General features: G+C 39.9%; 1 protein-coding gene across 3 annotated transcripts in view; it reads right to left on the bottom strand.

The window, feature by feature from the left end:
* The window catches only part of MOB2 (MOB kinase activator 2), a 110723-nt gene that overhangs the window by 50946 nt on the left and 36704 nt on the right, over positions 1 to 23073 (bottom strand). The window contains exon 1 of one of the 3 annotated variants that reach the window (XM_052696780.1): positions 21541 to 21590. The exons of 1 other annotated variant lie outside the window; for it this stretch is intronic. In XM_052696780.1, the coding sequence (XP_052552740.1) occupies positions 21541 to 21575 (35 nt within the window). In that variant the 5' untranslated portion in view covers positions 21576 to 21590. Of the gene's footprint in view, positions 1 to 2322; positions 2459 to 21540; positions 21591 to 23073 lie in introns of those variants that run through there. One more of the 3 variants, XM_052696779.1, reaches the window with a different exon arrangement.

The following is a 23073-nucleotide window of genomic DNA, read 5'->3' as shown; positions in this document are numbered from 1 at the left end:
TATACCAAATACTTGCTTTTTTTTTTTTTCTTCTTTCAGTAACAGAAGCCAGCAGCCCTTACGTGCTATATTGTGAACAGTAATCCCACTACAACCACGTTCCTGCCATGTGCAGCTACCTGCTGCAGCAGTAGCTTGTATTTGTCCTGCAGCATTCCAAACCACTGAGCTCCCCATCGCCTGGTGTGACCTGTGTGACAGGGTGCTGCTCCACCTGGCAAGAGGAACATGCTGTCCCAAACAAAAGCCCTAAAGATCAAAACAAGCCTTTCTGCTGACATGCCAAAAGCTGAGGCTGAACAGGAAAACATATTTGAACTTTTTTGCACTGCCTTGCATTATTAAACTATCTAGGCAAGAGATAAACATAAAAGGAATTTCTTTAATTAGAGAAATTCATTCCTCAGCATCTGCTGTTTAATAGAGCAGAGCACATCAGCATGTTAGAATCAGATAATACTGAAGCATCCCACAAACTCACCGTTGAAGCTTCTTTTTTCATGCAAACATTTGGGTGCTGCTGGTTTTTACTCGCTGTAATACAACACTTCCAGTTATATGATTGCCATAAAACATAATGCCAGGTATGCACTGGGCCACAACAAGTGAAATTCCTTGAAATGATTGTGCAGCATCCTGCAAGTTAGAACAAGGTGCAAAACAGATGCACAGGGTGATCCTGCACAATTTAATTCCAGTTTTATGCCATGCATGCATTCATTTTTAATAAACCTCAAATCAATTAAAGACTGCTTCCCAGGTGCAGCTAAAACCTAAAGAAACTCATTTTGCGTAAATACTATCAACTAAATTTTGCATTTCAGAAACATTTCTTAACTGATTCTCTAAACTCAGATAATCTAAGGGTCAAAAACCTGTGCCAACACAAAACAATAATAATAAAACCATCAACACCAATATATTGCTTAACTTCTTTCTACTACAAATTCAGTCCTACTGAGAAGAGACAGGCTCATCTTACAGCTTAAAACCAAATCCTGCAGGATGGAAACTTTTAATTAGGTCTGCATGCAGTCAGGTAGTGGAACTTACTACAGTTATAAAAAAAGGTAGATAGTTAGATAGAAAATGTTAGCATCTAGACTATTGTTGAAAAAAAACCCTAACATTTGCTTCTATTTTCTTAAAAATCAAGTTTAAGCATATAAAGAACTGTTGCTTTGCCAACCTAATTGGCCTTCTGCAAGCTACTTGATGCAAAATCAGCACAGACTGGCTGGTCACCATTAGCAAACAATTCTAATCTGATCAGCTTGCACATCTGTCCCTCACTCTTGTGCAGAGGCCATCAAACAACAGTGCAACAGGTTGTGAGTTTCAGGGCATCAGGTACTTGTGTGCTGACCTCCATGCTGGGCTCTGGAACACAGCGTGGCTTCTTGAGGATGAAGCACTAAGCCAATTGCACCACGGAGCATTTATCACCGTGCTTACTCATTACAGACTGTTTAAAGCAGCAGAGGAAAATGACACTCCAGGACTAACAACTTTCTTCATTTGCCAAGTCACCGCCAGGCATTAACAGCGTTAACAGCGACGTGGAAGTGCAAGTTCTCTTCAGCTCTGGTATGCTGTGCTGAAGAATAAAACCCACATCATGTCACGACATACAAAGCATCTGCGTAAGTAAAATCAAGTGCAATTATATTAAAGAAGTGTTTTCACCTTAAAAGTCTTTGGTTTCAGTTGTTACAAAACAGTTTATTTACACAAGAAATATCTACTTATGTTCTTTACAAGAATGGTACATCCTCTGTTACTGATTTAACAGCTATCAGAGAGAAGTTTTAAGAAACAAAGCTCATATTGTTATCTTGGAGTAATTTTAAGCACTCAAAACTAAAAATCAATGTACCTGTATTCCCTATCACAGGAGTATCTATCACATTTAATGAGTGTCACCCTTGCTTTTACCGAAAGCATGGGCTACTTGCTGACAAACACTTAAAATAATCACCACTCGTCTCTTCAGGAACCACACAGCTTCTAATGCTTTGATGGCTCTGCTGAGCTGGACCTTCCTTCCCTCTGTGAGATGAGATGCACCTCATTTTCACACACAGGCAGCTCCAGCCTTCCCCCATCAAACACAGACTCCTCAACAGCACATCTAATAACACACTGAAGAACACAAGCTAAATAAGCTACACATTTCACATGCAGGGATCCTCTGTTATTTTTGAAATAGAATGCTTGGTTGTTATTTCACAAATCCTATTGCGGGAAGGAAAAAAATCAAGGCTTCCGTATTTGTGCATTTTAATGATCAGGATCTGAAAGAGGATGCAGGTTCTTTCTTACCCGATCAGTGTGTATGAACCATTCCTCTTGAGCCTCATACTCGCAGATAAGAATCTTAAGAAGAAATCCAGACTGAGGAGGTTTGTCCTTTGCTAGAGCAGAATGCAGGCACCTGTTTGGTGGCTATGCTTTTTGTTAATCAGGAGATCTCTTTCCTGTTCTCTGAGTCATCAGCAAGGAACAATGAGAAACCACCAGTGAAGCCAATTAGCAGGAAGCCAGAGGAAGCTGCCCGCAGCCCAGCGAGAGGCTGGAGGTGTAAAGCAGCCCCAGCACACCCCCACAGCATCTCCGATCCCACTGAGAAAAAGGAGCACAAAATCGTGGAGAACGGCTTCTTTTTTTTTTTTAGTACAAAGTACCGTAACCACACCCTGCCTTTGCAAGAATAAATCTCGTAGAAAACCGTTTTCTTGGTGAGCTGCTTTTCTTCTAATCAGTTTGAAAGCTGCTTCAGATAAATTCCCTCCTTCTCATGAGCCCTGCTATGGTTACCACTCGGTTATTCATCACTACCCTCACTTTTTTTTTTTCTTCCTCCAATGTAATATCAAATTGGAATCTACACATGTGGACAAGGATACACCATTTGGAGTTAAGGGCTTCTTCTCCTCACAGAAAGTTAGAACCAGGCAGCTCTGAAGTCAAACAAAACTGCAGCGAAAAATACAGCCGGCAGTCCAGTCCCATGCAGGCAGCCCTGCACAGATCACAGCTTGTGCTGCCAGCCATCAGGTTGCACTGCATCCTTTCCTGTTCAGCCCACCATTTCCTGACAGCTGTGAGCCTGAACACCTGGACCCAAACGATGGATTTACCACACAGAGCAAAAAGTACTGCAGATGATCACTGACCATTTGCTGCGAGCAAATCAACATCTACCCCACTATTTTAACAGTCCAAATAACTAAAAATGCTATGTTTAACTGCGTTTTCAACCTGGTCCTGCTTTTGCTGTTGTCCTTTCAGATTTCCCATTTGCAAATTGAACAGTTAAAGGCAGCCTAAAAGGAAGGCAGACTGATTTATTTGTAAGTGTATTGAACTATACCAACAGAGAAACTGATCAGAACACAAAGGCTGAAAGAAAACAAGGTTACAAGGGATTACAGGCTGAAGAAATCAATAGTGTCATACTGCTGCTAAAAGGGGAATGAGTGAACTGTGCAAGTATGTTAATTGTCAGATATAAAATAGTTCTAAGCACTTATCAGGCCTCAACTGGAGTATCACACCTGATCCTCTGCACCCCTAGGTAAAGGCAGATGTAGGATTAGATGGAGTCCAGTTCCACCAACATGAAGATTATCCACCTCAAAGATGAGAAAATGGAGGAAAAACAACATAATGTCTCCCAAGAATGAAAAACTGCTATAAGGAGAAAGGAAACAAAATGTTCTTCCTGCTCTGTGTATAACACAGGGACTTGAATTAAGCAAGAAATAAAACAGGTTAGCATTGCACATTTTGTTTGTTTTCTCAGCACAGGAACAGATACAGAGTCTTGATTATTGTAGGCCCTTGAGATGGTCTTGCTCCAGAGCTAGAGATTAAATAGTGACCTTTATGGGTCTCATCCAACTCTGGCTTTCTATGATTTGCTGCCATTAAAGAATTAAAAGTGCTGTGCAGCCACATGAGGCACACGAGCTCAAGCCAAGCAGACTACAGCATGCTTTCTACTTTTTTCCCAAAAAATTATACTGTCCAGAACTGCAAGGAGATGCAATATGTTACCGCAGTGATAGCAGCACTCTGCTTCTACTATACATCATGAAAAGAATTACTTCTGCTCTCAGCCAGCAGCTTTGAAGAGATCTTGCCCACGTGCTGCTGGCACTGGGACCTGATCTTTTGTGTTGTGTGGCTATGTCCTGCTGTCCCTCAGCAGCCAAGGTTCAGTTGGTTGAAGAGCTCAAAGTCTGGTGCCTGCAGGTACCACCTGCCAGTGCTGGATGAAGTAGAGATGTTCTGAGAAGCTTAGCGAGAAAACTGGGATGATTTCATTAACAATTCAGAGAGATAACACCATCATAATTAATAAATCAAAAAGTTTATGTAAAAATCTTTTCTAAATTACAAGCAAGCTTAAAAGTCAACTCAAAACTTCAAGTTAATTTTCTTCTTGGAAGCAAAAAAGTCTAAGGAAAATCTTAAACCCAGACTCAAAGCAAACCTGGCATGTCTTCAGTCTTAAGTGAACTCAAAAGGTAAAGCATATATAGCACTGGTTTCTGGATGCACACTGATTTGCATTGGAAGTGCACTAGCACTACAGAATGCAGGAGTTACCGTGAGGTGTTACCTACTATCTATTACTTGATCTCAGTTGAGTGCTATTGTAAACTGCCAGATCACAACTTTTTAAATTAAAGAATGATTTCTCCTCAGCTTTCTTTTTTTAAGCTCCTGTCTGGATGCAAAACCCAAAGACAGAGACACTGATTTTATGAGCATTTTGTTTTTCCTGGCTACCTCGTTTCTTAAAATGAAAATTCAGCATTCCATTGCTGTAAGCAGCTGCTGCTTTTCCCAAACTGCTTCTACCCAAACATATCAATGCTTTTTTTTTTTCCTTCTCTCCTTTTACACTCCCTCATGCTCTTTCAGGGATTACAGCAGCACAAGGGTATGTGTTCTTTAACATCTCCATCTGAAAACTATTATAGGAAACCAGCAACTAAATATAAATTGTCCAATCAGAGCCTGAGCCAGCCACATTGATGCTGGGATCCCAAAACGCTATCATAGACAAAAGCACTTACCACAGAAACACAGCAAAAGTGTACTTGCCAACACACTGCTGCAGAAACAAATTCTGCTTCAGAGAGCTTTTCTGGAGAAACGTGCTTTGTAAACAAAGATGAAAAATACCCTTATTTTAAGTTAACATGAAAACAAGGACAACAGTCTTGCCAAAATCAGCAACTCCACGGTGAAGCAGTATGCTAGACACACCATTTTCTAGAGTATTTTCAATTAGGTGCATCTAACGAAATACTTTTCTCCTCTCTTTGTATGCACACATTCCAGAGAGCACGCACAAGCTGAATCATCGTTACTGTGGTGAAAATATATGGGAGGAAGGAAAATATCTTTATAACAAATAAAGCATTCTGACAGCCCACTTCTCCTTTACTCCTCTCCCTGAGCAGCATATATAAACTTTATCACAGGTTATTTGTTCCCAGGCTAAACATTCATCCCATTACTACTCTGCTTCTGAGGGGAATTTCAACAGGACCATTTGGCCCAGTTGTTCTGAAAGTTAGCTCAAATACAGTTCTTTAGGTAGAAGAAATTAGTATGGATGATTTACTGTGTTCAGCCGTCTCCCAGCCACTTGCTACTTTGAAAAGAGCATTAAAAGATGTGCTTCAACCACTATAAAAAAAAAAAACAAAAAAAACACTCCATTTAGTAAGGAAATGTACATGTCAAATAAAAAGCTGGGTACAGAAGAGAACAGCTAGCCCTCTACTACTTGGAAAGGATTACAGTACACTCAGAGCTTAATTATTCATCCAGGGAACGTTTTGCATATGAATGAAACATCTTTCTATATCTAAAAAGAAACACTCACTAGTAACCTCAGTTCTCCACATCTGGTCGGGAAAGAGAGAAGACAGTATGCCCATACGTACCCTATTTTTCAGAGGAACAACTTTTTCCACAGGTGTTAGATCTACTACTACAGCACGGACAGTCACTTTGTACGTGCATCCTGGACTCATTCCACTCACCAGTTTTGAAAAACCGTGTTTGGATTGGGAGCACAGCCCACTGTTGAAGAGAATAACTTACCCCATCTCTTGTGGAAAAGACCTGCCAACCTTATGTTTAGCTGTCTTCTACTGTCATAATTTGCACCTAAGGACCAGCCAGGTTAATTTCTGAGATTATCAGTGAAATGTGCAACTGTTAGAAGAAATAGGTTTGAGTCAATGTTTCTGGCCTGATTATATACCTGCAACACTCCATTAATTTATACATCATTGAGGCAACAAACAGCAAGCCAAACAGGCTCATTTTGACTGCTCAGCTAATTCAGGGTTACTTCAAATACTAATGTTAAAGAAAGAAGCAAGTATCAACTGATGTTGAATAGACAGCGAAGAAGGAAACAACCTTTGCTAAGACGAAAGCTGACTCTGAGACAGAGTTGGAAATAAACATTTTACCCAAGTTCTGTTAACTAACTTTGCACATACAGATAGCGCTGCCTCAGCTTAAAGCACTTCTTTGGCAAAGCAGTTAAGAAATCCCATTTCAGTGGGGGTTTTGATCTAGCATTGAATAAGAAATCCCGTGCGAGGTTTGCACAATGCTCAACATACAAACAAAAGCCACATTATATTCCCTGTATACAAACAAAAAGCCATAACTTGAGATGTTTTCAATTTACTTCTAAGAGGAGATCATTCATGTATATTTTTTAAAATGCAACAGCCAGTCCTGGTTGAAGGGGAAGATGGCAGCAGCACTGAAAGGGTTACTGCGAGCCCTTCACAATAAGCCAAACAGGACAGTGCTGGAGAAAGTTACAGAACTGAAATAACAGAAAAGCAATCCGCCTGGAAACGGAAAAGGGTGGGTGAGCAGGCTCTACCGGACAAGGGCAAAAGCCAGGGTTTGTAAATTTAGAAAAAAATACACACCCACACAAAACTTCTCGAGAAAGAGCATTAAAAAAAGGGCATTTTACAAGGCTTTCATATAAATTTTGCCTCATCATTCTTAATGGACATCTGCCCACGGCTTAACACAGGAAAGAACAAGCTTTCAGTGTGTGCCAAACTGTCTGAAACTCAAGTCCTTGGCACGCTGCCTGCTCTGATCCCCCACTTGGGGCAGCTTCCTGAAGGCAGGTTTGGAGCGAGTGAACACGGACAGATCTCCCTTTGCAAGAGCTGCCCAAAAGAATTCATGTAATGCACATTTGGTATCAGGCACGCACAGTGCTTAATCACGTTGTTTTTAACTTCTTTTAAATAACATGCAGTTTGAAAAGTTGAAGCAGCTAGATAAATTTTAAGACATTTCTGTGTTAAAGAGAGATCCTCTCAGAGCGTTAAATGTAAAATACTGTGGCAAAGTGGATTTTTGAGTGAGAGGTGAAAGTTGCCCTGCTTTGTGCAGACGGGCATGAAGACCAGCCACGTGGACAACAGCTACTTATATGACTGTGGCAGGCAGCCGTAAAGCATGAAGACCCCCATTCAGATTGGGCCCCAGAACGCTGCCCATCCCAAAGGAAGGCTCATGAAGCAAAATAAATAGTAAGCGAAGATTGATGTTCTTGGCAAAAGCAGCAAGCAGGTAATTTAGAGCAGGCACTGCCCATTCAGTCCAAGAACAGGAAACAACTCACCAAAATGCCCCACCCAGCAAGTCCCACTTGCTATAAAACTCTCTGCTGCAGAATTTAGCTACTGACACAACCCAGGAGAAGTCTGCAAGTACTACAGAAGGAGAACAGGAGAGAAATTTCTGAGAAAGAGACCTTAGCTAAAATTAACTACAGCAGATCAGACACATGAATCCCTGAAGCCTGTAAAACAAGCAGAAAGAAAAGGTACAAAGTTATTTTACTGCATATCTTACCTCTTCCAGCTGAATGTTTTGTTTTGTTCTGGCTAGGCAGTATCTCATTAAGTTGCTAAAATTTGCAAGCAACTTCTCTACTAAAAAAGTCCAGAACTAGATCGCTTTTCTTAATAAAGAGACATACTCTAATGCAGAAAGCTGTTATTATTTTTAATATAGATATCCCTTTACAAAGGATGGATAATTCTTTGAAGAACAAACAAAAACAAGAGTTATCAGGAAATACAATCAACTATATGCTCAGGCACTGAAAAATGAAATATTCAAAGTGTCAAGCCCTTACTCTCAGAATCTCATTTTACATTTGATTATGAGCTTGTTCTCACACATCCTTCCCCAGTATCCTCAAGGATTCATTTATCTCTCCTATTACTGTTCTTGCTGTTTTGCTGACCAATGGCATGCTAGAACAGTCCTTTAACAAAATAATAAAGAAAATTCACAGAACTCCCAAGTGCAGACTATACAGACAGGTTCTTATTGCAAAACATTACCAAGTGAGGAGATATTTTTGAAGAAAATTGTTTATGTAAGTTTAACATTTAGACCTGAAAAATGTGAGAAATAGGCAGCAATCAAGTTGCTTTTTTGCAGTTGCTAATTCAGACATAACAAAAATAACTGGCAAAAATGCTTATGTGGGATGGGAAACGCTCTCTTCAATTCTGAATCACATACATTGCTAAACTACAACAAAACGGTACAGAGCATTCAGTTAGGTGTACAAACAAAGATTTTACACAAAATCACAGGGTTGGAAGGAACCTCAAGGATCATGAATCTCCAACCCCCCTGCCACGCATGGCCATCAACCTCCACATTTAATACCAGACCAGGCTGCCCAGGGCCCCATCCAACCTGACCCTGAACACCTCCAGGGACAGGGCATCCACAGCCTCTGTGGGCAGCCTGTTCCAGCAACACAACACTCTCTCTGTAAAGAATTTCCCCCTGACATCCAAATTTCAGCATTTGAGCTCCACCAAGTACCAAAGACAATAGCCATACTGCTATACATTTTATCTGTAATAAGTAAACACACTGCAAGGAAGGTACTTCTACCAGCACCAGCTGGATATCAATCACGTTGTCACCACTGAAGCTTCAGTCTCAGCCATTAGTCAAGCGAATCCAACAGTCCAGCTCTCTCTTGTTCTTAAGCACAGACTCCCAATGAATTCATTTAAACCTGAAAATACCTAAACTGTTACTTTGTGATTCAAACACAATTTGTGTCTTCCTCAGTGAGGAAAAAAAGTTTCTCAAGCACAGATCCAAGCAATGAACACTTCTGATACCATTGAATATATCTGGTCCAAAACGTTTGATTATGATTATGTGTTCTTCCCATAAAGAAGGAATGGGGTTTGTGAGTAGTGGGGGAGGAGGGCCACCAAAGATTGACAACAAAAATCTGTAAAGCCAGACACATTATAGGAGACAACTATAACCAGAGGCTCCACACTAATCTATCAGTTGCTATCGTATTAAGAAAGAAATGGAAAATGGGATATTTTTGGAATTCTGATCATAAAAATCTCATAAAAACAACACCCTGCCTGCATTATTAGTGTTCTTTATCAGACATACTTTATATACATACAGATATACTTTTAGAATGAAGAGAATTAACAGACTATCTCAAAAAAAAGAGAATTAAGGCTATCTCAAAACAAACAAAACCAACCTTATTTCTGCTGATTATTCTGTATTTCTAAATTAATGCACATACTGAAACAGCTACTCTGAGCGCATAGTGAAAAATACTTGGTGTGTCAATGGAAGACAGCAACGTAAATCATTCAAATATTAGGTTTTCAGGCAATTCTAACAAAGCTCTGACCAAACCAGACTTCAGTTTATGTCATTCACACTTTCATGAAATCTTCAGTGCTCCATAAAAGTCCTTGCATAACCCTCACCACTCATCCATCAATGAAAGATACTGCACCCGAGTCAGAACCTGTACCTTAGGAGTCAAAGTTACCTGAACTTTAACTAACATCTACACAGCACTTCAGAAATACACATAGCTCTTCAGGAAAAAAAAAGAAAAAAGAAAAAGAAAAAAAGGTTGAGTCTGTTACTCGAGTCCCATCACTGATTGTTACAGACACCAGATCGGAAAAATCCAGGAGAAAAAGGCTATATAGAGCAAATTAAATGGTTTGGAAATGGAATCAAAATCTCATTCCTGTTTCTGTCTCTCTCCATTACCAAGGACACAACACACAGAGTACCATCTGCACTGTGCATTCTCACTGTATTAGTTAAGGCACAGCAGCAAATGTGAAGCACAACTCCAGGAAGACTGGAACTCTGGAGCTGCACCTTCAGATGACCTGGAGTTCTAAATGCTGCACTCAATCCAATATGTGCGTTAGGACTCAGAATGAAGAATCAGTTGCATCTACTCAATTAAAACTAACCGTTAGCTGTCTCATCTTCAAGACAGATTTCAAGGGTAGGTCATCTCACCCAAAATTTCAGTGAAAGGAGGTCTGCAGCTTTGGTACCACAGCTTCCCAAAGTGTAAACCACCAACAGCTACACTTTGGGAAATGCACTGACAGCCAGAAAATGAAAAGACGTGAAGTCCTGGGTTTTATTACCTAAAGTGATCCAGGTAAAGCCAAGAACCAAATGCAAGAAAAACATAACTCAGAAGTCCTCAGCTCCCAATCAAAACCTTGCTGCTTAGGCCTCATTCTTTTCAAAATACCTCTTACATGACAGAAGCTATATTTCAGTTCTGAATAACTGCCCTTCTCTCCCTCATCTGTGCACAAGCATATACTTTCCTTAAAGATTTTACCGAGCAAAGCTCTCAAAGGAAAAATCATAGATCCATCACTAGATTCTTACCTTCTATCTTACCATTCTCAAGTCAGAGAATAAAATTGTACTGCTACCACTAACATTTAGCCAAGCTTTGCAAAATTGCTGTCCAGTCACATTTCTGGTTTTATAGACTGCCACTGAAAAGTAGCCTGCCTAGTTCACAGGATGGGGAACCTATAATCCACAGCAATTTCTCACTCCTCACTTACATAACATGTCCCAGCCCCATGTGCACCTTATGACCCAAAAGCATCTAGCCTAGAAAGCAGATCTGATATGCCTTTGAAGATACTGCTTTAGCGTGATCTGGGTGAAACAGATCTGAAAATCACAGAGGCTAGCATCTTGCTTTCAAGATGAGAATCACTACCAGCACAAGCAGTTCCAGCCCTACCCATGGGCTTTTATAACTTGCACCCTGGGGATTTAACGTAAAACTCAGATTTATAAAGCATGCTGTTTAGGGTCACAAGAACACAGTAGCTTGTATTTCTAATTTAGCAGAAAAAGAATTAATTCCAAAGCTGATCAGTAAATTTACTTACTCTAAACTGAATTTCCCAAGATGGTCAAAAAATGGTAATAGAAAGCCTGGCCAGCAAAGTGAGAAGAAGTAAGAGAAGAAAAATCCTTACATGCTATTTTGAGAGATCTAACACTTAATAAGCACTTTCTACCATTATTTGTTTGGCTTGGATTTTTAATTCACGTAACTTCTCTTAAAGTTATTCAGCTACAGTAATAAGCAGTCTTGCCTATTGTGCTGTAAACAGGATGCAAGCAAAAACTACGCTAATTAGCAAACGATTTTCAAAAGGTCAATTATCTCATCATTAACATCTCTGCAACCTGGGATATTCTCCAATTTTAGACAATGAAATGGATAAAAATGGATTGAATTGCCTGAGGCCACAGAGCACAGTATGTTGTTGAGTAAGAGTTTAACTGGATAGAAGCTTGAGCAGTTCCGTATGGGACATCTCCACACTGTGCCCTAGTCCAGCTCACTCTCAATGCCAGATGTTTAAGGAGAAGAAATGTTGCCCAGAAAAAACAAAACCCCCCCAAAAATAAAGATGAGAAAAGAAAGAAAAATGCTCAGAAACAACTATCCAAAAACTGTCCTACCAGAGACAAAAGCAACCTTAGAAATATCCCAATATTGAATATCCAAAAAAAAAAACAAAAACAAAAACAACCCCAATAACCTGAAACCTCAGAAACTTCCCTAAAAATGCCTCTCTCAAAAAAGAAAAAAACAAATCCCCATCCTTAAAAAAAATAAAGAAAACACCATAAACCAAAAGAACAACACTGAAATAAAACAAAAAGCTTGCGAACAAAATCCCCATGTCTCCCATGCTGGGCACACAACTCTTTTGGGTTGGTTGGTGGGGCATTTTCTGTTGGTTATTTTGTTTGTTAGGGGGGTGGGAAGGAAGATGGCTTTGTTTGGTTTTGTTGTTTGTTGTCTGGTTGTTGCTTTTTTTTGGGGGGGGGAAGGATGTTTGCTGTGGTTTCTTTTTGTCTGTTCTTGGGGGGTGCAGTGTTCTTGGGGGTTGTTTTTATTTTGGGTGCCATTCATTGGATGAGTTGGGAGAGTACATTAGGGCCTTCAGGGATTTTTTTTGTTCTGGATTCTTTTCGTACTTTTTATTTGTCTGGGGGGTTGGTCTTTCCTTGGAGGGGCAGATATCTTTTACTTGTTCCTATGCATTGGGGGTTTTCAGGGGAGTTTTTGAGGCACTTGAGTTTTTTGTCTTTTCATTTCTTGACAGAATTAGAAGCTTTTTTAGCAGGAGGTGGAAGGTCACCCGTTTTCTGTTTTTTGGGGAGTTGTGGTTTTGAGGGGGGTTAGCACTCTTCTGGGGAGGGTTTGGGTGTTGTTTGTTTGGTGGTTTGCTAGAGGGGTTGTTTTGGGGAGGCAAGTGTGGAGTGGTAGGTTGTTTTTTTTTTTTTAATATATATATAGAGAGGGTATTTTTCTTTCTTTTTGGTCTTGGGTTGTTTTGGTTGCTTGTTTTCAAGTGAAGGAAGGGATGCTACTCAAAGAGACGTGGACAGGCTTGAAAAGTGCGCCTAAGTGAACTGCACGAGGTTCAACGAGGCTAAGTGCAAGGTGTTGCACTTGAGTCAGGGCAATCCCAGGTGAGTATACAGACTGGGAGAAGAACTCATTGAGTGCAGAAGAAAAACTTATACTGTTGACTCAGTTTGTGTTTGTATCCTAGGCTGCGTCAAAGAGGGCTTGGCCAGCAGTGTGATGGAGGTAATTGTCCTCCTCTCTTCTGCCCTCATGAGGCTCCACCTGCAGAATTGCATCCAGGCCAGAGGGCCCCAGCACAAAAAGCATGTAGAGTTGTAGGAGTAGGTCCAGAGGAAGGTCACGAAGATGCTTGGAGGGCAGGAGCACCTCCTCTATGAAGAAAAGTTGAGGTAGGTAGGCAGGAGACCTCATTGTGTCCTTCCGATATTCAAAGGGAGATGGAGACTGATTTTTGACCTGTTTGATAGCGCTAGGACAAAGGGGAACAGTTTTAAACCAAAGGAAAAATTTTAGGTTAGATGTTAGAAAGAAATTCTTTACTGAGAAAGAGGTGAGGCACCAGCACAGACTGCCCAGAGAAGCTGTGGATGCCCCATCCCTGGAGGTGCTCAAGGCCAGGCTGGATGTAGCTCAGAGCAATCTAAGCTACTATGTGACAACCCCCCCATGGCAGTGGGTCGGAACTAGGTAGTCTTTAAGACCCTTTCAACTTAAGCCATTCTGTGATTCTATCAATGTATGATAAAACTTCGCTCTGAAAAGTGAAAGCTGGAAAGGGTATATTTGTAAGTTGTATATTTGCCCTTAGCCTTTAAAAACATACCCTTCCATACTTCCTTCAAGTGGTGAAAAATTGAGGCTCTTTAGCTATCTGTCACTCATTAACAGAGCACAGGCTAATTCTCACCCTATACCAGATCAAACAGCTCAAGAAATTTTGTAACAGGGTGACAGCATTTCATTCTCCTCATATACCACACTTACACAGCAACATATGCCAAAGAATTTGAGTAAAGTTGTCTTATCTCTACTTCTGAAGTTGCAAATGCCAAATAAACACTTATGCAAACACCTGTGGAACAACACAAATCCAGGACCAGAGTCCTTGTCTCACTCTTCTCCTAAATGGCATTTAGTATTTTACATCCACAAACATATTAAGGACCAGGACATTTATTAATACAGATATTTTATTAATATCTGTAAAAACCCCAAATTAATACAAATAATTTTTTGACTATGTTGTTGACCAAGATTACTCTAAGTGTACATACAACACTGTCTCCCCTCCCCTCAACATACATGTGAAAAGAGCTGGTTTTTACTCCTCTTCCACTCCCAGAGCACACAGTCTCACAAAATAAAATCACTAGCCTTATCTGCAGCCACTGAGCAGCAATCCTGCTTATCACAGGGAATCCATGACAAAGAGTTTGTGCAATGGGTCAGCCCAAAGCAGTAATGCGCAGTGAGGAAAGCACGTGCATGTATTTCTACCTGAGTCTTTATACAAACTTCTGTCCTTCACCTGCAAATACCTTAAAATTCCACAGATTTAATGAACTTTATTGAAGAAGAAAAGCAATTGCTGTACTAAGCATATTAGAAACAATTCAGTCTTACCTCTTTAAACTACGCTTTATCCCTCTCTATAGAAAGTGCAAAGAGATTCAGTTTAAAATAACTTCCCCGTAATTTTTCTCATGACAGGAAAGTGAAAACCAATGCCACAAACTCAACAAGCTCCCCAAGAAGACAGGATATTTTTCAAGCCTAACTCCAAACTATACTAAAACCACTTCCATGCTCTTCCCCTGGGTCCAAAGAAAGATTCGCCCTGTCATATTGTGCTTTACTCCAATTACACACACCACAAGATTACTGCTGCAGGATGTACAGCTATCTAAAATCCTGGCATTTACAATAACATCGGGGGAAGAAAAAAAAAAGGGAACACAACGGGAACAACAAAGGCTTTAAGCAAAGAATTGGTGATCTTATTTAAATACCAAGAAATGTTTGGAATTACCTTTCCAGCAAGCTACTCCTCTCATAAAGTATTAATGAAGTTCAGGAAAAAGTTTGGAAGGTAATTTTAAAGGGGATGTCATATGTTTTTTAACTGATAAATCCATCTTACTGCTATTCAGTCCTAAGACACTGTATAAGATAATGAGCTGGTAGAGAACATGTTAGCTGTTTATTTAAATGCATCATGCTCTTGATAAAAACATGTAAATTGGTATTTCATGTTGCAACATTACACAGCTATGTTCACAATCATTTAAGGAGCACAAATAACCTGCATCTCTCTTCCCCAAGTACAAATTCAAATGTTAACTGTATTCAATGCCTGTGAAGTAATTCCAGTCCTTACTGATATACTGCAAGTGATGATATATCAGGTCATTTAGAGGGAAAGGATAGCAAGACAAACTTTCCAGCAATAAAGATATTGCTGTGGAAGATCTACTTTTTCCATTTCTAGACATTCATAGTGTTTATAGGATTCTACAGCTCACAGTTACTGAGCAACATGTCAATTGGAACCTCTAGATCGAGATTTCTGTCATTTAGGTACCTGGGTCTCTTAGCTGCCAGGAAACAGCATTAAAGCATTAAGCTAATAGACCAATTTACCAAACAATTATAGTGAGGAACCTGAAAATTTCTGTCATTTTACTGAAACAATCCTCTTGCCATGTGCCTTATGTTCTTACATATCATGCCCTTGTTTAGTTTCCATCAAACCATAAACAACCCACAGCAATCTCACTGAGAAGTGTACCATCACATGAACTGATAAAATAATTGCTCTGGAAATCTTTTTCTTCAACCAAAAACTTTCTGTTACTGCTGAGCTAAGCCAGTATATGCTGCCTCTTAGTGCATACCCCACTTGCAAGATCAGGAATTAAAGATGTACCACTGCCTTCATGTGGGATATACATTTAAGAATACTCTTCAGAATCCTTAACTGAAGGCAAATAGCTCTGTTTTTCAAAGACTAGCTTTCTCAAGAATCACTATCTTGGTCTTCTAAAAGCCAGTTACCTCTATTCCTTAGAAGATAATGAATGGCCCCAAAATCCTGTGTACAACTGTTTCCTGCATACATTGAAAAAGCCCCTTAGTAGGATAAGAGTTGTTTCACAATAGCTTTCTTTGAAATACTTCGATAAAAACTTACTTCACACAGATGTAATACTTACAGATCAGACCACAAAACCATTCAACACCACCCGGATCACTATCCTTAAAAATGCACAACAAGTGATGCAAAAAAATTCACTGCAAGATGAACTACTCTTGAACTATAAGAGGGTCTTACAGGAACAAAAGATAGGTGATGCGATTAGCTAACATTTCCTCTGAGAGGAGTACACGTTCATAACGCAGAAAGGAAGAGTATTGCTTTCCAGTACTTATCACAGTTATTAAAGAACACAAAAGGAATAAAACACCCCTACTCACTGGCTGTACTGCACGAATAAAGTTACTGAAGGCAGTGTAGTCTGCTCATAACATCACCAGACTTGACTGCAACAGACCGCACCGAGCGCCATGCTGCGGTAACAGCTTCGTGGCAACTACAGCGTGGCCACAAGATTAAACCTGAGACAAATTGGTACCTTTCCAGAAACAGTTTTTAGTCTTACAATGCCTGATACACCAGAAGCTACACATTTAAGCACCTCTTCCTGCTATGGGAAGGGAAACCCAAAACACTCAGATCACCTTTGTAGCAAACAGCTGAAATGCTCTCACACTCATGAAGCAGTAAACAAAGAAGCGGTTTTAGGCCACGGAGGAAAGTCTGAGCACCTCTGAGTACAGCACAGAGGCTTCCCTCATCTGCCTCCCATCCTTACCATTGTGACCCACAGAGCAGCAATGCAGCAGCTCCCCTCCTCCAACCTTTGTGTGTCTCAGACACTTCCTGTCTCCACTGGCAATTATTTTCAGCCCTCAAGATTCCTTTCTATATGTTCCAGGAACCCTCTAGCCATCCTCTGTCCAGATGGCAGACTTCAGATGAAGGGAACGGGGTCTTGGAGAGTCTTTTCTTGGCCTGCTTCTCAGCAGCTTGCTGGAACTTAGAGGCAGGCTGAGTCTTGCACAGACAAGGCTCTGTTGCACTGCAAAAACCCTTCAATCCCTCTCTAGAATTCCCCTCAATGCCCTCTTTGTCTTCAGGCAAGTTTGTCTTAAACCTTTTAGCAGGCTCTGCTTTCCAAGGCACGCTTTATACAATCTACTCCCTACAAAGCTGCAAAAAGCCAATAAAAGGGCAATGGAAGGAGATCTTAAACAACACTATAATGGACAACCAGAGCCTCAATTTTAACTACATTTTAACTACAAACAAAGCAGATGCTCTTCTGACAAGCAAATGCCAAAGAAAAGCGTAGCTGACAGGTTTCTGTCCTCTTGATCCCTGTCATCTCCAGCAGATGCTCTGAAACATGACAGAAAGAGTAATTTACATAATCACATCCAGTATGGACCACCATCCTGCAATGAACAGCTTTCTAGCCATGACTGTCCTGGATAAAACTTCAGAAAGGCTCAGCTCGAGTAGGGGTAGGAAGGGAGAAGAGAGAAAGGAGAAGAGAGTAAGTGCAACAGCACATAACATTCCCCAACATCAGGCAGAGCCTTAGAAACTCAGCGTTTCAAAGGAATTGACAAGAACAGCAAACTGATGGGAAAATGATGCAAACACAGCCTTGTCTTTTGAAGGTTCATTTTAAAAAGATGCACTTCTCACTGCAGAAAAATCAATACAATCTAAAGGCACTACGTACTGCAGTGCCACTATTGCACTTGTTTTTCTTCAGGCACTGACTACATTTTGAAAGCAATGGTAAGCCTGAAGAGCTGAAGTTGCACTAAAAAAAAAAAAAAAACCACCCTTCTCTTATTATTCTACATTGATCACAACAAAGTAATAGGGTATCTTCATTCTCATTTTAACCCGAAATCGTCCAAGGAAATATCATGACAAAAACATCATTCCTTTATGGGATATTTTAAAAACCAAATCATTTATATTATAAAGTGGACAGATTTTTATCATGTAGGCCATCATTTTTATTTTCCTTAAAACATGCACACTGTTAGAAAGTCATTGTCTAATTCTCTCTGGCACAGAGATAAAGATATGCATTAAAGATTTAACTAATTTCAGACAGTTTAAACTCAAAATAGTTCTCAGATCACACCCCTTAAATGAAAGGAGTTAACTATTTGCTAATTAGGGTAATGTGCCAACTACACATAGTGCCCATAGCTCCTCCCAGAAACATTTGAGATTGTCTAATCAGGATTTATCTGTTCTTATGAAACGCCTGCTGTGTGATTTACTGTCATCAGTTGTAGCTGATGAACTGGTTTTAAATTCTTGTTTTCTTCTTCCCTTTTCTAGTTTCTCAACCGATTAAAAAACATGAAGTGTCAGAAATGTTTTCTGTTTCCATTTGATTTTATATATCCACAATCAATGTCTGCTTACTACTGGAACATCACCTAATTCTATGAATTGAAAACCTGATAAGAGAAATTATGGTGTTTAAAATTGAAATCAGTTACAGACTACCTATAAATCTTAGTTATTAGCAGCTAGCTAACAAAACAGATGGAGGGAGCCAGGTATTAAAATCACAGAAAATTAAGTCCATCAGCTACAGTCACCCAACATCAGCACAGTAAACTGCATCATTATGACCTGAGACACCCGCTCCCGTACCTCGGGGAAAATGAGTTTTCTTAAATCTATGATTACTAACCAGATACTCAGATTAAAGCCAGACTTATGAGTGTGGTTCATAGAGAGTAAAACAACAGAAATCTAGCAAGTATTGGGCAAGAGGTCTTGCCTTTGCTCTGAAGACATGCCATCTGGTAATGCCCTTGGTTTGGAGCTTTCATGCCAACCTTTCACTGGTTGGCTTTCTAGGCAGCAGTTGTCTGAAAAAACTCGCAAAGATTACGAGTGAAATCAATGACACAATTTGAAAGTCTTTTTAAATCTTTAGCAATTAGTCAGACTTTGAAGAAAAGCTAGAAAGAATACAGACTGTATGCAAGTATAGAAGGCCAAGTGAGCAAAATTATGGGAGGAGTGGGGGGCAAAAAGACAGTGACTGCAGTAATACCTGAAAAAACACACTCATACATCAGGATACATTAACAGAAAGAGAGAATAAGTACAAATGGAATGTACTATGATTAACAGAGTTGATGATTGCTTTATCTGTTAAATTCTACGCAGAGCTACTTTTAAAGTAGTAGGAAAGTCACATGCTAGGCCAAGCAGTTACAGCTAACGCTGTAATAGAATGAGGGGCAAGTGGATAGGCAAATAATTTTACAGCAATTATTTCTGGCATAGTAGCAAAGAGTCTGCTGCACTGGAACTTAAGCTTTACTTCTACATACCTTCATTTGGTTCAGGTTCTACAGCTAAGATCAGCCAAGCAATGGGTGTTCCCACTGAACATGCAAAGGCTGGCCTTGCATCACTGCGAAGATTTATCTCTGCATTCAATGCACACAACTCCAAGAGCACTGGCCAAGGCAAAGGAATCCAGGAGCAAGAACAAAAGTTTATGCTGTTAGTCTATCAGTTTTATGAGAATCTAAGTCTACCAGCAACGTGAAAAATAATGCAATGCAGTATGGGCAGAAATACTGTAGAGTGGAAGACGCAAAAAAGCAGATGCTGAAGCCACAGGCAGCTTTATAATAGCCAGCATCTATCTTCCCAGTCATGACATTTTCCACTGTTCTAAAAACTTATTGTACCACTCTTCTCTTTGTAGGCTGCAGAGGGATTTTTACACCAATTTGAAACTAAATAGATGGCTGCTGTATATCTTTCACATTTTGTTCTGAATATAAGGCTTATAGAAAAAGGGACAATAAATAATCACTGACTGCTTATTCAAGCCCAAAAGTTGGTTAGGCTACACTTAGTGCCCTTCCATGTGTATCCTGTGGAATCATGTTTTAGGGTTGCTATTTTGATATCTTCATACCAAAGTTTGCTTAAATAGAGCTTGGCTAGTAAGCGCTAAGAAAATCTTTGTTCCAAGACAACTGTATTCTATTACGAACAGAGGAATGTTTCCAAACTGTCTGCTCAGGGAATTTTTGTCAACAGTGCATCAGCCTAAAAAACACTAAATGTAAAGATTACTCTTCAGTAAATTTACTCCCAGTATCCTTAGCTTCATTATCACCAGTCACCATGAAACTCCCAGCCAAAAACACCCAGTTTCTGTTAAGTCTGTGTGAGAAATTAGTAATTCTTTCCAAATATACAGACGACATTGTAGTTTGAAGTGGACTGCCATAGAACCATTCACTGTTACAAAACTTAAGAATTATGCAAACGATTGCATCTAGAATATTTTTAACTAATTGATGGACACCATTACTTTCAGAACAGAATTTGCTGCTTGCACTAGAAATCAGAAGGATGAAGTACTCAGAGTCCTTGAAAACTGGAAATCCACATAGGCAGAATCAGAGAGAAGGGTAAAAAATCTTGCCCAAACACAGCCTCCATAAGATCGGAGGTGGAGGGTGGGCCAGAGGGGATGAGACCACACCATGATTTCAAACTCACTCTGTCACCTCTTCTCTTCCCCACCCCCCACTCTCTTCCAAGACAAGTTAAATTTCTATTCTGAGGCTGTGGCTCAGAAATCTAACCTAACATTTCATTACAGGGTAGGGCAGAATACAAAATTGTCCAAACTGCCTACCACATCTTCCACAGCAACAGATATATCTACTCAGCAAGCAATGGACTGGCATTTAAACAGATCTGTGTGTCAAAAATACATGAAAAAAAAAAAATAAGGTGGAACAAAAAGAAGAAAAGCTATAGCTCTAAACATGTCACGTTTAAAGCAGAGTTTTAATTTGGATCTGCAGCAGATTCAGTGTGATCCAGAAACGATATAAACAAATTTTCAGCCACTGGTCTCTGCAAAGCCTAGAGTCAGTAGTAGGTGGCATCCAGAAAGCTTCCTATCACATTGTAATTAGGCATTAAAAAGAAAGTTTTCATTTGCCATATGCCATTTTCTGCATCTAAAATTTGAGAGACAGAAGGACTATCAGACAGAGGTAGCAATTTACAAAAGGAAAAAGAAGATTTCTGATACACAGTTTCAGTTCCAAGCTCTTCAGGATCCTACTTTGTTAACACTGGGAAACTCCTGAACAACAAAATGAAAAATAACTATTTTTCCCTCTCTCTCCCTTACTAGCAGCACATCCGTGAGGCATAAAGAAACAATACAAATAATTTACTATCAGAAAAATGTTTCACAGCCTTCAAAAACACAACTTCAAATCAAGCGCAGAGTGTCAACTGAGACACTGAGCGCCCAAAAAAAAAGCACTAATCAACTCCCTTGTTTCAAATACACTGAGAGTAACATGAGTTCACTAAAGAAAGCTGACAAATATTTGTAGAAAACACTCAGTGAACTGCTTCTTCAAGTTGTGCCATAGATGTGGGAAAGTACACCCATCTGTTATCATCAGAAAAGGCTAGCTTCAGGCAGAAAAGCTGGACAGGAGACACTCAGGAGTTCGGTTTTCTGCTGCTTCTCCTCCCTCATTAGCCAAGTTCTTCTCCAGTTTGTCTGCACAACTCATGTCCACACATGTCTGTGCCAGTGCATGAATATACAGAATCACCTTACCAACAGCAGCACAACGAGCAGATGATGAATTCCATTCCAGCAATAATTAACAGCAGGGGATTTCCAACAAGATGGCAGTGTAAAACAGTGAGGAAACTTAAAAGCTCAATACAGCTAATTAGTGAAGCAGAGCCTGAAATACAGTTAGCACCTTTCTAGAATTCAGCAAGGTGCAACTTCAGTGCAAGTGCAGTGAAAAACAAACAAAAAAAGGTTCTCTACCAGAGAAGAGGTATAACAACTCATTTTCCAAAAGATAACTGCCCAAAAGAAAGGAAAATGTTTTCTGTCTTTCTTTTATCTATCAGAATGGCTGTTATCTAATGTTTCCTCCTCTTCTGTTAGGGTAGGACTGCTTTAAAAAACACTCCTCCCAGTAAATGAAGATTTAGCAAGCTTTTTACCAGTGCTTTTTTTCCCACCCCATCTAGTTCTGCCTACTTTTGAAATCAGTTTGGAAAGAAGGAATAATTCCAAAAGAATAAATAAGTAATGAGCTATTTTTTCCCTGTCCTTCCTATGCTCTCTTACAACATTATTTTCAGAGACTTTAAGTAGTCCAAAATATCTGTTGATTCTGCTGCATTTTTTTCTAAGCCTGCTCACTTTATTGAAAAGCAACGAAGTGGTCACTTTATATTTGGCTTTACAAGATTCCATAAGTCTATTCATCCTGCTGCTTATTAGTTAAAAAGGGAAACATTCCCAGTGGCAGAAAAAAAGCTCCTCCTTGTGGACGATGTGTGTGCAGCAATGTGTACCAATAGGCTGCAGAGGAATAAAGGAATTAGTATGTTTAACATTTATTTTGTCATCAGTCACACAGTAAGATAGACTTTTAAATGCATTCTGCTGCAGTAGAAAAACAAGCAGGGAGATATTATTAATAAAATGAAGAGCTGTTTTAAGTTTGTGTCGTATCACAGTCACGCAATACTGAACCAGCAGATGCAGCAGCCTGGAGCAAGTCTTGCTTTCACTGTGCTGTCTGGCTTTGGACTTAGTTCTTCCAGCAAGAGCACAGTCACAGGCAAATCTGTTGTAGTTCTCCAGCTGATGGGCTGACAGCAGAAAAACGCTGCAGTCCTGCCATGAAGAACAAACTGCTCAGAGAATTTAAACCTTGCACTGTGTTGACTCTAGCCAGACGCAGGTATACCAAAAGCTATCCCTGGCCCTTTCCAGTCTCCTATTAGCAACCAACTTAAATTTAAGGTCTACTTTCAGCCATTCCTAAAGTCAATATTTAGAACAACGCAGCATAACCGTAATTTGCCTGTAACTGCAGCTTCTGAACTTCAAAGGAAAGTGAACCAGCACTGCCCTCTACTGAACGAGAGCTGCACACATATAACCAGTAGCAACTTTAAAACCACTTGAGTTTTCTGCTTCATATTCATACATACCTTGTTTTTCTGCCTTCTCTGTCAGCCTCTACACTACTCAAGCTCTACTTTTCATTCTCTTTCTTGCTGCTTCTTCCCCATGAGGGACATGAAGGCAACCAATAGACTTAAAAATCAACTATACTAT

This window comes from Tympanuchus pallidicinctus, unplaced genomic scaffold, assembly GCF_026119805.1.
Source record: "Tympanuchus pallidicinctus isolate F22 unplaced genomic scaffold, pur_lepc_1.0 scaffold3, whole genome shotgun sequence".
Taxonomy (NCBI): domain Eukaryota; kingdom Metazoa; phylum Chordata; class Aves; order Galliformes; family Phasianidae; genus Tympanuchus; species Tympanuchus pallidicinctus.
Note: the sequence above shows the minus strand (reverse complement) of the source record. Positions and strands in the feature narration are given on the sequence as shown.